Here is a 16220-nt window from a genome sequence, read left to right on the forward strand (position 1 = left end):
GGCGGCGGCCGGCGGGCGAGCGGGCGCGGCCGGCGGGCGCGGGCGGGCGCCGGCGAGCGGGCGCGGCCGGCGGGCGCGAGCTCCACCGCGGCCGGCCGGTGGAGGAAGAAAATACCTGTTAGTATGACAGGTGGGTCCCACGAACGGTGTTAACAGGAGAAGAAAACGGTGCTTGTCCCGTCTATAGCGATCTCTCCAACCAAACAAAAAATAGGATCATCCCATCCCATTCAACCAAACAAGAAATGGGATCATCCCATCCCGAAAAACTGGAACGGGACCGTCCCGTTCTACATTGTCTCCCAACCAAACGCACCCTAAAACTACACGGCTATCATGTGATACATTCTGAATCTAGATCAGGCATGTGTGGTCACTGATTGCATGTGACAAAAGTACAAACTGTATGGCTGCAGGACAACTGAAACAGCACAATTACATTCCCTATGCTGCTATAGTACATTCAAAATATGCACTATTCCTAGGATATCAGAAACAACTAGATTTGGAGGGTGGTGAAGAAGCTGAGATACATAAAACATGATCAAAACATCAGGGGGACACAAAAGAAGGAATCAAATCACTGTTAGCTCCCAAGCCCACTACAGGTCAGCCTCCGGTGTCCATCTGCTGCGCTCCGGCCAGGTGATGAGCAACACCTGTGTGTGCTTCGGCTGCAAAGAGGCCAGTTAATCTGTACAGGGCGCGCCTCTTGGCACTTCTATGATAGTCTGCATCTATCGATGACTTCAGTGACAGATGAATGTGTCTCCCGTGACATCATGTTGAGCTGCAGATGAAATGTCTGGAGTACACGAAAGGGTAAATTATCATGTAAAACCAGCTCAAAGCAGTCGAAAAAAGATATCAAATGTCTGGAGCAGCAAAAAATGGGACAGCACCACAAAATCTATTAAAACCAGAGCAGTCACATATTATCCAGTAGTAGTAAGCATGCCAAAAAAAAGAATAAATATGCTTTCTAGATGCAAACTATATAAAAAATAGGAGTAAAATATATGGATATAAGAGACTATTGGTTCCCAAAAATGGTAGCTTGTGTATCTTTTAAACTACAGTTCTTGGCAGTTCAGAAATTTTGGACACATACCACAAATTTCTCCAGCACAGGTACAAGAATCTTCAAGCTGTTGTCCGGAAGGCAACTGGTAATGGCTTCTCGAACCTTCATACTGTTGCAACAAATAGACAGTCCAGAAGTTAAGCACCATGGGGCTTACATTATAATCATGGCAATTTAAGATATATAACTAAACAATGCAGATCGCAAACCTTTCCGTTGAAAGAAAGGCGAGCACAAGTGCCGCATAGGCCTCCACAATCATCATTTCAGCTTCGCGAGCTCCTTGCAACAGGGATTCTTCATCATCCTGACAATTACAAACAGCAATTAAACAATAATTCACAAAACCCAATACGATATGCAGTTATACCTTTCTATAGGTAGCATGTACAACATATAGAAGAGTCATATATTGCATTGCCAACCAAAGACTAAAAGGTGCTGATTCAACTCAAAGTTTCAATTAAAGCTATTGGCAATCTCTATAAACTTCTCATTATATTCCTGGTGTTCCGTTTGTTAACATAACTACCAACTGATGCTATTATTATATAGGTACAAGCTCAAAACAGGATACAAAATATTAGGAAGAAAACGGCAGGTGCCTTAATGAAAAATAGGTCTTTTGATGAGGGGGCGCAAAGCAAGGGAAGGTGAGATAAAACAAAACATTGTAGCTAACTGAAGAATCACACACCTAAGTACTGTTTGAAATAGAACGACAGGCACTAAATGCACGGTCTACACATACAGTATGTAGTGGACTTGATAAGGGCAGCCTGTCATTGGCGACATCACACCGTGTGCATTAGTTCTAATTGCCATTTGCAAGGTATGCAAATCTATTTTGGAACAAGTGGGAATATAACCATTACCTAGCTTTGTTTTGTTATGTTGTAACGTATGTAAAGTTGAGGATTAGAATTACCGGTGATATAGCTTCAGCAGTTTCCCCTGCACCTTGACTCGCTAAGAATATTGAACAGAGCAGGGGTATGACATCCCTCTGTGCCCCTCCGCTATCTTGATTTTGAGATGTATTGACAGAAACACGGGCATTTGCAAGCCGTACCCTGTAGGCAGGTACATTTAGAATTACATGCATTGACTAGAGGAGGTATAGAAATGCTCCTGATCCAAGAAACTTACAGAACAATAATATTGACATAAATGAAGCAAATGGAACGGGGGCAAGAAAAGGGAATGCCTACCTATTAAGGCTATCTTTCTCCACAAGGTTGACAAGCAACCCCAATATGGCAACCAGAAAATCAAGTTCATGGTCTCGCAATTGCTTAGCTTTGACTTGTTGTGCCTTGCTGTTCTGGTAAGACGACAGATCTTTGTTAACATTGACATCTTGGCAAGAGGACACACTTTCTTTCAGTTGATTGTTCTTGTTCATGGAGAAATCAAATGATGGGAAATGCTTAATGATCAAGGAGGCCATGGTATTAATTCCACCACATGACGCAATATGTTCACAACCAGATGGGTTGTCATTTGCCAAGTTCATTAGAACCTGCCATAAAATTAATGGAAGATGTTAGATACATCTTATTGCAAGCGTTATAAAAACAAGTACCTCTCACTAGTATGCACCGGCCCACTGCAAAAGATGTCTGTTTGGTAAGTTCTGCTAACTTATCAGCTGATCAAAACTCTAACAATGCAAAAGTAGCATCTAAGTTTAAACCTTGTATATTTTTTATAAAAAAATGCAACTGATCTTGTCAAATACCTTACCATTAATAACAAAAATGACAAGAAAGGCTGTAACTATTTTGTATGAATATTGTGGCAAGATTGAAGCAATAGAACACATGCACAATTAAGCTTGAATCTACAACAAATATGATCTTCAAAAAATAGCTTATCCTCACTAAACATAATCTCAAAGAGATTTAGGAGGCTGAAATTCTAAAACACGAAGGCTTGTTGGCCACTTATAAGCCAACAAGCTGGGGAAAGTGAGTTACTACATAAATTTATGCAACTCTATCTGCTTCAGCACCCTGCCTAGTAAGCAAATTGCAACTTTAAACACAAACTTAACTCTAAACAATCACCATTTTGGTAGCTGCTGAGCCGGTGGCAGCTTTGTGCCAGCACTTAAGCTAAAAGCATACTGCAATAATGCACCGTACTGCATAAATTTTAGCATCAAAGTCACCCATTGCACAAGCATAGATGGCACCCCCCACAGACAACTAATATCTGTCAGGAATGGTTATCGATCTTATGGTGGATGTGAATATACAAATTGATACATTGAATAAAATGCAAGTGTCTGGCAAATTGTATAGAAACATCTTGACAATTGGCGACCATCGATATACAACTTCAACATCTTTTTATCAAAATTCAAAAGGTGCCAGGCAACAAAGTTACATAGGTAAACCAATACAAGAAAGATTTAAATGAAACATGATTAATTACCTTAACCGATGCCAAAAGGCAATCTTCCAAAAGGCTGGACTCGCCTTCAGCCTTAGAATCAGATGTTGCACCTGACTCAAAAATATCTTCAGGTTGACATGATTCAGGACTTTCAATTACTGCAGTCCCACAATTGTCCAGCACTTTTCCATTAGCTTGTTTTGCTCGTTTCTGTGGTGATTTTTGTTTTGGACCAAATAGATCCCAACTTGATGGTTCTTGATCAACATCATCAAATGCAAATGGATCATCACCACCATTGCTCAGACCTGTATCCGCATTTTCAGATAGACGGCGCTTTTTTGCCAGTTCTCTGGAGTTCACATCAGAAGTTTGTGCTTTTATAGAAATCCAACCACTTGAGCCTCTGATTGGATTAGCTTTAGAACGATCCTTTCTTACATTCAGCTTCAAACCAATACCGTTGCTGCGTCTCTCGACAAATGACCCACTTGATGCCCCATTGCTCGAAATTGATGGAGAACAATCCCGCGTCCTTTGTGAGTGACAGGCATCACTACTAGAAGAGATAGTAATATGAGAAACTTCCAATTTGGAGGACAAGCAATTTTGGCGCCTTTGATTCAGCAAAAGGTTTTTATTCGTTGAGTTCTTGCACTTGCCATGACGATTCAGTAGAGCTGCACCTCTACTGTCTGCTGCACAATGCAATGTTGAAAATGTAACCGTGTTAAATTAAAACTTGTAAAAGGCACAGATATTTTTGACCTCCATATCAGACCAGAAAGGTAACAGCACAGTTTGTCCATAGTATTGGTATGCAAGATAGCATATCCACGATTCTAACGTTATTACTAAGGCCAGAAGGTACAAAGATCATGAAACATAAAACTGATTAGGGGAATAAAGATACGATTTAGTGAAAACTAGTACAAATTTTGGTATTGACCCTACTTAAATGGTTTCAATCTTGAGATCTACTGCACTTGAAATTGAAATATTAAAGGGCTATTCTAACCATAGTGAGGCTCGCGTAGGCAAAGGCAATATAATTATATAAAGAAATAAGATTTTTTATTACCAGAGCAGCCCCCATTGGATACTTTAGAAGATTTTGAATCTGCCTTTCTGGAAACACTGGAAGAGTTCTGAAGGAGAGAAAGAGCTGCAGCAAAGGATATAACAATCACATTTAACTATCAAAGAGTGCATTGAGCTTGGCATTTAACTGCAAGTAGGAATATTAAATTATTAAGGAATTACCTGATAGTAATTCAATAGTATTGATAACAACACCAATAAAAGGAAGTGAGCATTTAGGGCTCAATTTATGACTCATGCGGAGCAAATGGCTCTGGAAGGAACAAAAATGAGTTAAGAGTTTAGAACACTTTGTACAGGAATAATAAAAGTTAGCAGCAGTACATGGCAACTCTATTATCGCAGAAAAGGAACACAGAAAACTTTGTAAGAAGTGAAATAGAAGGAAATCAAACAAATAGGATTTGGAAAATTACCTTGTTATTGTCGCTTAGAAATGTGGCATTTTCCAAAATTTTAAAACATTTCAAGAGGAGTGCGGCACTTTGCAAAGGTGTTCCTTCCTTAAGCTCCACAGCCGTAGTGGAGGTATCCTTTACAAGTCTCTGATACACAAGGTTTGCCATCAGAGGCTGACTTGTTAATATATGTAAAATTTGGGGACAAACGAAATGATTCACTCTAAGGATAAATATGAAAATACTAAAGAAGGTCAGTATTAGAGTTCTTGAATATCCAGGAAAGCCAAATATCAACGGAATTGTAACGCACAGCAGAATTTTAGAAACAACTAATGTCTCTATTGGATGGAATTTGCATCAAGTATTATCATCTTGGGAGCATATAAGATGGAAAGTTTAAATTTTAAGGTGTATTACATTGCTTCTCCAAAGTACAAAATGATAACAGTAATCACAATAAGACTTTGTGCAACTAACAGTAGAATACTATAATCTAAAAAAACAATTTTCATATCATAACATTGTGCTGCAGTATGTTTTCAGGTGCTGAAACTAATCTAATTTTAAATTGCGGCTCTAAGCCTATTGGAGCTGGAATCGTACAAGGTTCCAAAGTTCATAATCCTTTGCCGTAGCAAAACAAATAATGCCAAACTAATAGTTTTGCCTAAGCCTGCTAAAAAATAAATCTAACACCTAAATAAGGTCTTACCTCCAATTCTGAATGACAATTAACCATAATATTAAAGATATTATCAAGACCACCTGACTGCCTTAATGTTTCTTTGAAACTTCCTCCAACTCTGGTTACCATGTCAGATGTCTCTGAAAAAATGTTATAACACTTCAGTGTAATGCCAGTTGATTCAAGCCAAGAAAAAAAGATGTACCCCAAGTTCTAAATAAGCAACCAAATAAAGTTAACTTATTATTAATTTATTATTTGATTCGATTGTTCTGATTAATAAAACAACAGACCGAAAGGGGTAGAGAACTTACCCTCTAATGCAACAGCAGACAAGCAAGCCTTTTCCATTGTCAACAATGCGAGCCACTTTGAACACAGTTCTGGCCTTGCTGTTCTCCTGCCATCCCTGTCTAGTGGCTTGATCTCTTTGCAGCTTAAGAGGATTTCTTCAACTTTGGAAAGTATGTCCTCTGAACTAGAGTCAGTATCCTTATTTGGGCCATTGAGCATTTGAAATTTACTGATTCCAAGAAGTTTGGAACCTATTGATGACGTTTTGGCATCAACCACGTTCACTGGAGGGTTTAATAATTTAAGAAGGAAATGGACACAGGTTTCTGAATCCAGCAAATTATTGTCCTGGACCTGAAGAACAATGATAGAGGGAACAACAATAAGCAGAACTCATACTGATGTGAATAATCATCAAAAGTATCAATACCTCTGACCTTTATTACATGACATTCTAGAATCCGTGCCATCAAATTTATAAAAGTTGACCATTTATATGGTTAGAGTTACATAGATCTGTTAAATGAAAATATCATTATGTTCATCATTAGAATGCTTCCATAATTTTATTATGGTATCTTAATATAAAGTTCTAAAAATAATGGTGAATGTTGCATCTCGAAGACCATGAAAATTCAAAAACGTCCAGTAAAAATGAACAGAGGTAACAAAAAAAACTCATCTAAGGTAATTAAATCTTACATATTATAAAACGGGAGACATAGTCATTTAGGTCAAACCAACAAAAAACTAAATATCAAGTTATCAACACTGCCTGATTTACTTCCACATAAATTCCAGCTATTAAAAATTATTGAGATTAAAAGCTTGGTATTTCTTGACTCATATTCTCCTATGACAGGTCAGTCTTTGTAATTTTAAAACAAGTGACAGGGTTCTAACAGAAACAGCAGAAACAAATAGCTTCTCCTCCTTGTTATTAGCTCAGCGACTTTGAGATAGAAAAGGTATTTAATATGCATAATAATTTGGAACATAGCATGCAGGGATACATGTAGACTGAGATTAAGAGGTACTCACATCACTTGCCAAAACAAATAAAAGAGCTCCCGCACCAATAGCGCAGGGAGGATCATCAATGTCCAGAATCAAAATAGCATCAATAATTTGCTGTAGCAATCTACAGGATATGACAAAAAGGATGCATTTGTCAGTAACAAAATGGAAAAAAGGTGTTAAATCTTCAGAAATATGATATCTTATACTGTGTTTGTTGAATGGTGGTATTAATTTTAGCCTAGCATTTTTAACACTGCAGAAGTTCTGGAATTCAATAATTACTTGACTATTTTTATGGTCATAGAGAGACTATGAAGTATGAACTGACATTTAACCTTGCTCCAAAAATTGAACATCAATTCAGACAGCAAAATAGATACCCTACAACTTCAACTTATGCAAAGCAAGGTATTACATCTAAAACTAAAAGTGTGTGTACAGCATGAGTGTTGATATAATGGTGAGTATAAGAGTAAAACACTGATCTCCCAGCTCTTATTACACTTTCGGTTTCCATGACAATTGTCATTCTTGTTCAATATCAACTAGAAACCTGCCTACTCGCAGAAGTCACAAAATAGTCATAGGCTTATGGAGAAACATTTAGCTACACTTCAAACGTTTGCGACTATACCAAACAGTATACTTATACAAATTGTATTGATGCTTGAGCTGAGCAGACATAATTCAGACAAGAAAGATCAATTTCTAGGCACTCCTAATCACTAGCCGTGCTATCACTTCTGGAACCATGCAAGATAGGATGTCTGGGCTAAAGAGACCAGTCTGCTAGAAATGTTCCTAGGCAACTCACATGCGTACTTCTTAAACCCGTTTACGAAATTAGGAACAAAACACGATGAAGTGGCACTTATGTTTGTTGGCATCAACAGTCTTAGTTATGCAACCCAGCAGAAATAACGGCTCGTGTTCATGCCAAGCAATCAAATAGGAAATCGTTGAGCCACAACACCATTTTGTGCGTGGGCGAGGAATCAGCTGTCTATCCGAAACCAAGCAAACAAAGGAATCTCATGGTCCAAAGACAGAAAGGCCGTTCCTTTTATCAAAATAAACCCTAATCTTGAGCCCTAAACGTACAAGAACACCATTACAGCTCACAATTTTAAGGTCAAGATTGCCAAGAAAGACGAGAAAGAACCTAACTGATGTTCTTTGCTGAGCAGAAAGGCAAAGAAGCGCCTTTGGCGCACTCACCCCTGGGCCCGGAGCACGCGGCGGCGCTCGGCGGAGGCGCAGATCCCAAGCAGCGCGAGCAGGCTAGCCCGGCGCGTCCGCTTCTGCGCGGCGGGGCGGATGCCGTCGAGCGCGAACATGACCTCGTCCACGCTCTCCATCATCTCCCCGTACTCCTCCGCCTCCATCAGCGTCGCGGTCGGCGCCGCCGCGGGGGGCTCCGCGAGCTCCCACCCTCCTCCTCGACCTCTTCTTGGCCCCCCGCGCCGCCTCGCCTCCGGCCGGGGCTGCGGCGGGGACGGGGGCGGGTCCTCGTCGAATTCCCACATCGAGGAGGACTCCTGCGACGGCGGGGGCGGGAGCGGCTGCGAGGCCGACGACCCCAGCACGTCGTCCTCGGCGTCGAAGTCGAACGCGTCCTGCGAGGACGAGACCCCGCCCCCGCCGTCGGAGAAGGAGCGGGATCTGCGCCCGTACGTGCGCACGATCATGGCGCCCGCGCCCGTCGTCGATGCGGGCTGCGCATGCGCGTGCGCGGCGAGAGAGGGAGAGGGGGGAGAGAGAGATTTGGGTGTGTGTGGGTTTGATTTGGGTTCCGTCGGGGGCGTTGGCTTCGCGTTGCGGCTGATGCGGATTTGGGAATTGCGAGGGTGAGGGGGGAGCTGCTTGGGGAATTGGGGGAGCGGGGAGCTCTGTTTCGGCTCCAAGGATGGCGGTGGCTGCAAGGCGGTTTTCCAGCCGTTGGATCTCCCTTGCTGATCTTAGCATCGAACGGACGCTCCACGACAAGAGTAGGATTTTCTTTACTTTCTCAGTTTTTTTTTCTAACAAAGCTAATGAACATATCTTTGTTTTAAACAAGCCGTATGACTTTGTTCCACGAGAAATGAAGGGATTAAGCTTATAAATTGTAAAACTAAATTTCAGATAAGATGAAATACATACATATTCATCATATATGATGTTGTGCAGTATTCTATTTAGAAAGAAATGTGATATCATTTTGTGCTGGTCGCTACATCTAGTCTACTCAGCTAAGTGTATGCACATTAAATATAAGTGAGCTAATTTGGTGGCGTTGTATAAAATTTAAGAAAAATTAGCTCTGAAAATTCTATAAACTAAATACTACATGATGGCTACCTAACAACAAGATCAAATCGTGCACTCTAAGGTAATTTCAAACACTATTTTATCTTTCTTTTACTGATATACTCCCTCCGTCCTAAATTATAGGTCATTTTGACTTTATAGGTGCATAGTTTTTTATACGCACATAGATATAATGTATGTCTAAATGCATAATAATATTTATGAATCTAGAAAAATTAAAATAACCTATAATTTGGGACGAATAGAGTAGCTATTTTTAACTTAAAATATGGGATTAGCCTCGTTCGTAGCGGGTAAAAGCGTAGCGGGTATGCCTTGCCGTTTGCGGAGACCCGAGGAGCTCAATCGAGATAATCAGATAAACAGTTCGAATAGTAGTCACGCGGAGCTGCTCACCTCACCTCACCTCAGCTCAGCTACGGCTCCGTCGCAGGCGTGAAATTTTTTGAACTCGTCTCAGCTCAGTAGATTGCAGACCTGCGGCTCCGTAGAATCGTCCAGCAGTGACTTCTGGCCGTACATCGGCGAGCCGTGGGCTCGTCGCCTGTCCGTGGGCTCAATCCAGAAGCTCCGATCTGTTACGGTAAGTACATCTAGATGTCGGTCTTATTATGCATTGACACGTAATTCTAAGACGATTCAACAGGCAACTCGTACAATAAGTTGTCTGATAGAGCTATATGATTTCTTAATTTGTGCATATGAAAAAAAAAATATTATGAGTGGTATGGTAACAATAACTCGTACAATGGTTGTTGAATTGTCTCGTAGTCCTACAATTTAACTTATGATGCGGTTGTTTTGCGAAACCACAACTATTTTCTCTCCTCCACATCATCAAAAATCCTACATGGCACTGTATGAGATGATCTATGAGACCGTTGATGTGTAACAATGTACTTACTCTTAGCCGTTGGTTGGTCAGGCTCGCGAACAAAGTCTCCACTCAATATAATCTCACCACGTCATCAAACAATTGAAGCGCCCACAGATTTGCCTCGTTCACTGGTCTGAGGCTTACCCCTTCCAGGACTCCAAGAGTCCAAGCTGCCCTTTTCAGGTAGCATGGTACTAACGGAGAAATGCTTCTTTCGGGAAAATATTCGGTGGAAATTGTATCTTCAGTGGAAACATGAAAACCCTCTAAACAACATATTTAGAAGTCTCTAAAAAATTTGAAACGGTGCACATTTATAATTTATTCAAAGATGTACTTTGTTGCAAAAGTTGAGATGTTATATAAAAATTCATATGAAAATGACAAAACTCAAGTGCATATGCATTGGAATACACATAACCAGAATTTTTGTCCTATAGTGCACTTGCACTCAAAATTTGTCATTTTTGTATGAATTTTTTTACATTGAGTTTGTATCTCAACTTTTGCAATAAAATAAATCTATAGATACACAATGAATGTGCATCGTTACACATTTTTTGAAAACTTCTAAGTATGAATTTTAGAGTGGTTTTCACATTTCCACCGAGATGGTGGTTTTCGCCGAATATTTTCCCGCTTCTTTAAGCCTTCAATTACTTTTGAATTAATTTAATTTTCTGTACAAGGAAAAATAAATTGAAGGTTGTGCTTGGAACATTTGAAAAATAATTTGCTGGATAAGGAAATTCTTTATGAACTCGAAGGAACAGAAGACCGGCTGCTACAATATAGACGTACCATGTTCCAAGGGGGAAAAATCTGAAGTTGCTCAAAGAAGCTAAAGCTAGAAAGTCAATTGTTGTTTTAATTTTGGCAGCCCAACAATAATCTCTTGTCGGATTTAGTGACCGACAGTTCACTAAGGTTACCAAGGTGGTAGATTTGTAGGCGGGGGACATTGCAAAATCAAGAACTCGAATGGTAACACAGAGATGCAAGGTTTAGACAAGTTCGGGCCTCCGGAGAGTAATACCCTACGTCTTGTGTTCTAGTGGATTGTATCGTTGATCGCAGGTGTGAAGAGTTAAACTCTGTTGGGTTGAGTTGAGGTCCCCCTCGGGGGTGTCCCTGGCCGCGCTAACGACTTAGGGTTACAATCGAATATGATCTAATCCTAGTCGATTGTTACATGGAAAGTAATCTGAATCGGTCCACAACGTGTATCCCGCAATATTCGGGCAAAATCCATTTGCCCGTCCTCCGAGCTTGTACTCCACACATCTTCATGCCTTGCCCTGCACACCACGAGTGGGCGGGACCCACTTGTCAGGCCAACCAGTATCCTGGTCAGTGGGAACCCATGGGTACCCGTATCCCTCAAGCCCCTGAGTAATATGGAGTCAAACAGCAACTTGACGGATATGTAGCAAGGCCTTGAATGTATCCGGCTGATGCTATAGTTCCATCATGATGACAGAGGTTGCGCAGTGCTCAAAAAGAAGAAAGAATTGTATTTTTAGCAAGTGTTGACCAAATGGGCATGACGCAAGCAACTGCTGAGCTTTAGGATATCGGGCATCTCGCAGGTCGAAGAGAAGCACATGGAGGGCGTCGCAAGACGCACTTCACATGGAGTAGCCCCCGAGCCTTGAAGCGATTAAAGTAATTGGTCCAAGGGTCTAGAATCTTGTAATTCGTATAGTTGGTATAGCGTTTAAGATCGGTCCAATGAGGTACATCGACCTGAAATAGGCACCCAGCCTCTGAGCGCGAGGGCTGGCAAGGCCAAGGAGATACGCTGAACTGAATACGATGCCCAGCCCCCGAGCGCAAGGACTAGCGGAGCTAAGGAAGCACGCCGACCTGAATACAGCGCCCAGTCCCGGGCGCGAGGACTGGCGGAGCCAAGGAGGCACACCGACCACAGTAAGGTGCCCAACCCCCGAGCACAAGGACTGGTGGAGCCATGGAGGCACGTCGATCTGAATGTAGTGCCCAGCACCCGAGCGCGAGGACTCACGGAGCCAAGGAGGCACGCCGACCAAAGTAAGGCACCTAGCACCTGAGCCTAGGAGCCGGTCGAGTCATGGAAGTACGCCGCCCGAGCCAGAGAGCTCGGCCGAGCAACGGGAGGCACGTCGAGTCGTCTGTGGTGCCCAGCCCCCGAGTCTAGGAGCCGACCGAGCCATGGAAGCACGCCGAGTCGTCTATGGCGCCCAACCCCCAAGTCTGGGAGCCAGGTAGCCACGGAAACACGTCGAGTCGCCTCCTGCCTCAAGCCAGAGAGGTCGGCCGGGCAATAAGAGGCACGCCGAGTCATTTGTGGTACCCAGCCCTCGATCCTGGGAGCCGGCCGAGCCACAGAAGCACGTCGAGTCGCTTCTCGTCCCAAGTCAGAGAGGTCGGCCGGGCAACGGAAGGCACACCGAGCAGTTTCGGAGCTGTAAAGGACAATACAAAGGTTATGTAGCATACTGTAGAGCATTTAATAATTGAATAACTCAGAGTTTTATTCGGTGTAGAAGTAAATTTTTGCACGTCCTGCTCTTGCGGGCTATGTAATTTCCTCGGATAGTTAGCCTGTTACGTTTAAGTACCTAGCATTACTTAGCCAGCAGTCTCTTGAGCGCGGATCTCGAGCCTGTAAATGGGGCATCACAAGATGAGTCAAGGTTTCACAGATTAAAGCGTGTGCTATCGAGTACTTTAGCAACCATTAAAAGGGATGGACAAGCTGCAGAGCAATCGGAACTGTGCGAAAAAGCGGAAACGTGCACTAGGCACTTGTAGGGCACAACCCTGACTGCCCATTTAGTGGACGGACCAAGCTGTCTGAGCAATTGAGTATGACCAGGGTGGTCGGCGAAAGTCATAGAGACATAAGAGAACCAAGACGTGTGGAGATATATGGAAGCCATAAAATATTTAATAGAAAATAAGACTTACTTTGATTCGTGCCGAGATGGAATGATCGTCGTCATCCTTGCAGTCTGGCGCCATCTTGGTTGTTGTGATCGGCGGATGTTAATGAAGAGAATCGAGTCAGAACTCATCTCGAGGCTAATCCTGCCGAGCCGACGCCGCTGCTGGACCGTCTGTGAAGTGCTCCTAGTCGGTTGAAGGCGCTAATGAAGGAAACCGTTGTTAAGTGTGCGAAGAATATCACTGTACTTCTCAAGACATATTTTCCTCACCTAGCCGTGGAGTGCATCAGAGCGGGGGTTGCCAAGGGCTTCGATCCTAATAGCCTTCCGGAGTTGGCTGACTAGTATCAACAAGCCACGGAGGAGGTAGTCAAAGAGTTGGACCTATAATGGAAAAATTATAATGTGTATCAATCTGTATTGTGAGACGAGTAAGCTAGGCAATTAACTTGTGCAAATGGAAAGCGTCCATCCCTCCTTTGGTGTATATGACAGGACATCATGTAGATTAGGCCTGTAGCCACTAAGCACCCAGCCTTGCCTGGTCGGCACTCTGCTGAGAGCGGATCTCGAGCTTGTAGAGGGGGTGGATGCAAAGTTGTCTGGGTTTCGCGAGCTAAGACGCCGTCCACACAGTAGTTGTATTTGTTGTGGGAGGGGTAGGAGAAGGGGTGAGACCGGGAGGTCGGCACGTAACGGGGGAAGCACCCGAGCATAACGGTGAGGCTGTGGTCTGTCGATCAGATCGAAAAGCCCCGAGCGTGAGTAAGGGCTCGAGTAAGAGAGCAAGAAGGTAGTACGTACGCAATAAACATCTGAGGTTCTATTTATTCAATGCAAAATGTAAAAATAGTACATAGATTTTAAGTCCTAGGAGGTTTGTGGGTGGAGGCAGCGAAGACTTCTCGATCTAGTGACGTAAAGCTTCCATCGTCGCTCTCGCCGTAACGGTTTGGGGTTAGGACGAAGCGAGGGACCTGGAACTCGCTGCAATTCGAAAACTGGGTGGGTTCGGGTGGGCCGTCAGATTGAATCTGGAAAGGCTGCATAAATTTTTCAGAAAACATGGCAATCGAGTTCTTGATGCCAAAAGGGGCGCAGGGAGAGCCCTGCACCGACCTTCCGAGGCGGAGTGCCGCTTCGAAGAGGTTGATGTACTCAGCAATGGTGTTGCTGATGCGATATAGCCCCGCGGTTAGATCGAAGGGTGTGGGTGGGTGGGTTGCCGCGAGGATGCGCGGGATCCTCTCTAAGAGAGAGATCGTCGACCTGCTGGGCAAGCGGTGTGATGATCCTCGGGTGAAGACCTTGCTCCGTCGATGCAGGTCTGACGGATGCCGAGCTGGCAGCGGACACCGAGTCGGCAATGGAGGCAACGGAGTCGGAGTCCACCGGCATGCTCCCAAAGCGGAGTTGGATCGGATTGGCGAGGAAATCTTTCATGCTCTCGAGGAAGATGACACCGGGGCAGGATGCCATCAGGGAGGATCTCACGATCACCCCTACCTGGTGCGCCAATTGTTGGATTTAGTGACCGGCAGTCCACTAGGGGGTTACCCAGGTGGTAGATTTGTAGGCGGGAGAGATTAGAAGACCAAGAACTCGAATGGTAAAATAGAGACGCAAGATTTAGACAGGTACGGGCCTCCGGAGAGTAATACCCTACATCTTGTATTCTGGTGGATTGTATTGTTGATCGCAGGTGCGAAGAGTTAAAGTCTGTTGGGTTGAGTTGAGGTCCCCCTCGGGGGTGTCCCTGGCCGCGCTAACGACTTATGATCTAATCCTAGTTGGTTGTTACATGAAAAGCAATCTGAGTCGGTGTATCCCGCAATATTCGGGCATAATCCGTTCGCTCAGCCTTCGAGCTTGTACTTTACGTATCTTCGTGCCTTACCTCGCACACCACGAGCGGGCACGCATCTTCAGTATCCTGATCAGTGGAGACCCGTGGGTACCGTATCCCTCACCACTTATTAATTACCAAAGCAGAGCAAAAGGCTAGAGTTACAGTCCACTGCAAAAACCATCACGGTGCAGTAGCACATATTGTACACGTGTACACACTTCTGTTCTTGTTTTCGGCACTCTGACACGGGCGCTCCTCACATCGTCTGAGATCAACTAACAAACGTGTCCTAGTAAGGGGGGGAAAACTGTCACCGACTGCCGGCGCCAGCCATGGTTGCGCATCAGGCCGTCATCACGCCAAGCCGACGAGCTTCTCGCTGATCTCCCAGAGCTTCTTGGCCTTTTCGGCGTCGCTGGCCTCCTCGGAGAGCTGGTTCTCGAAGGAGGCCGAGTTCTTGTTCCAGCTCCAGTAGACGCCGGACTTGGTGAGGCTGGGGTCGCTGACCACCTGCGCCAGCCGCTTCCCGGCCTCGTCCTCGGAGACGTAGCCCTTGGTGATGTACTTCTGGAACGGCGGGAACAGCAGCCGGAACAGCGGGATGTGCTCCCGGAACAGTCCCGTGGTGGCGATGCAGCCCGGGTAGAGAGACGCGAACGTCACGCCCGTCTCCTCGTGGTACCGGCGGTGGAACTCCTGCATCGTCAGCATGTTGCACACCTTGCTGTCCTTGTACGCCTTGGCGCCGTCGAACTCCCCGCCGTCGATCATCACCGAGCTGCCCACGCCGTTCAGTCCACCGGCGAGCCCGCGCAGGTCGCCCAGGTTCGCCTTCGGCGGCACGTTCCCGGCCAGCGTGTTCGTGTTCCCTGCCCGATAGATCGATTATTCAAAGCTCAGCTCAGTCAGTAGTTACTTGACAGGCATCCGAGAATGTTGGCCGCCGCCGTGGCCAGAGTATTGTAGCACGTACCGGTGATGGAGCCGACGATGATGAGGCGCTTGGAGGGGTAGTCGGAGGACTGGAGGTCGCTGAGGAGCTCGCGGGCGAGGAGGAAGTGGCCGAGGTGGTTGACGCCGACGCTCATCTCGAAGCCGTCGGCGGTGTAGGACGGCTCCTTGGCGGTGGGCTGGTACACGGCGGCGTTGCAGACCACCACGTCGATGGGCATCTCCAGCTGCCGCACGTTCTTCACGAACTGGCGGACGCTGTCCAGGAGGCCAGGTCCAGGTGCACGATGGTGTAGCTGTCCTTCTCCATGCCCGCCGCCT

General features: G+C 44.7%; 2 protein-coding genes across 4 annotated transcripts; both read right to left on the minus strand.

The window, feature by feature from the left end:
• Positions 1-339: 339 nt before the first annotated feature.
• Positions 340-8859, minus strand: LOC101778243. Of its 3 annotated transcripts, XM_012842996.2 has the most exons (14): positions 8646-8858; positions 8204-8536; positions 7007-7106; positions 5986-6319; positions 5699-5811; positions 5002-5130; positions 4748-4838; positions 4566-4649; positions 3524-4182; positions 2296-2606; positions 2013-2157; positions 1294-1391; positions 1112-1193; positions 340-805 (listed from the first exon to the last, which is right to left on the minus strand). In XM_012842996.2, exons 2-14 carry the CDS (start codon positions 8509-8511, stop codon positions 722-724), a joined length of 2538 nt encoding a protein of 845 aa, XP_012698450.1. In that variant the 5' UTR covers positions 8512-8536; positions 8646-8858; the 3' UTR covers positions 340-721. The 3 variants fall into 3 exon arrangements, with proteins under 3 accessions (XP_012698450.1, XP_004982732.1, XP_004982731.1); XM_004982675.3 differs by having other exon boundaries at positions 3524-4179; positions 8204-8859; XM_004982674.4 differs by having other exon boundaries at positions 8204-8858.
• Positions 8860-15052: 6193 nt separating this feature from the next.
• Positions 15053-16220, minus strand: LOC101764883 (protochlorophyllide reductase B, chloroplastic; the record flags this gene model as incomplete). The annotated part of the gene is given in 2 exon segments (XM_012843088.2): positions 15053-15817; positions 15922-16220. Coding segments are annotated over 2 exon segments (814 nt in total), but the record flags the coding sequence as incomplete, so codon positions are not given.

This window comes from Setaria italica, chromosome IX (assembly GCF_000263155.2).
Source record: "Setaria italica strain Yugu1 chromosome IX, Setaria_italica_v2.0, whole genome shotgun sequence".
Classification (NCBI taxonomy): domain Eukaryota; kingdom Viridiplantae; phylum Streptophyta; class Magnoliopsida; order Poales; family Poaceae; genus Setaria; species Setaria italica.

What these genes read in the sequence shown, in the direction of transcription:
- LOC101778243 (XM_004982674.4), bottom strand. Translation starts at nt 8,673, where the DNA reads ATGATCGTGCGCACGTACGGGCGCAGATCCCGCTCCTTCTCCGACGGC. An exon ending in TACTATTGAATTACTATCAG is followed by an intron (nt 4,650 to 4,747) that starts GTAATTCCTTAA and finishes CCTTTGCTGCAG; the next exon opens with CTCTTTCTCTCCTTCAGAAC. An exon ending in GAGAAAGATAGCCTTAATAG is followed by an intron (nt 2,158 to 2,295) that starts GTAGGCATTCCC and finishes ACCTGCCTACAG; the next exon opens with GGTACGGCTTGCAAATGCCC.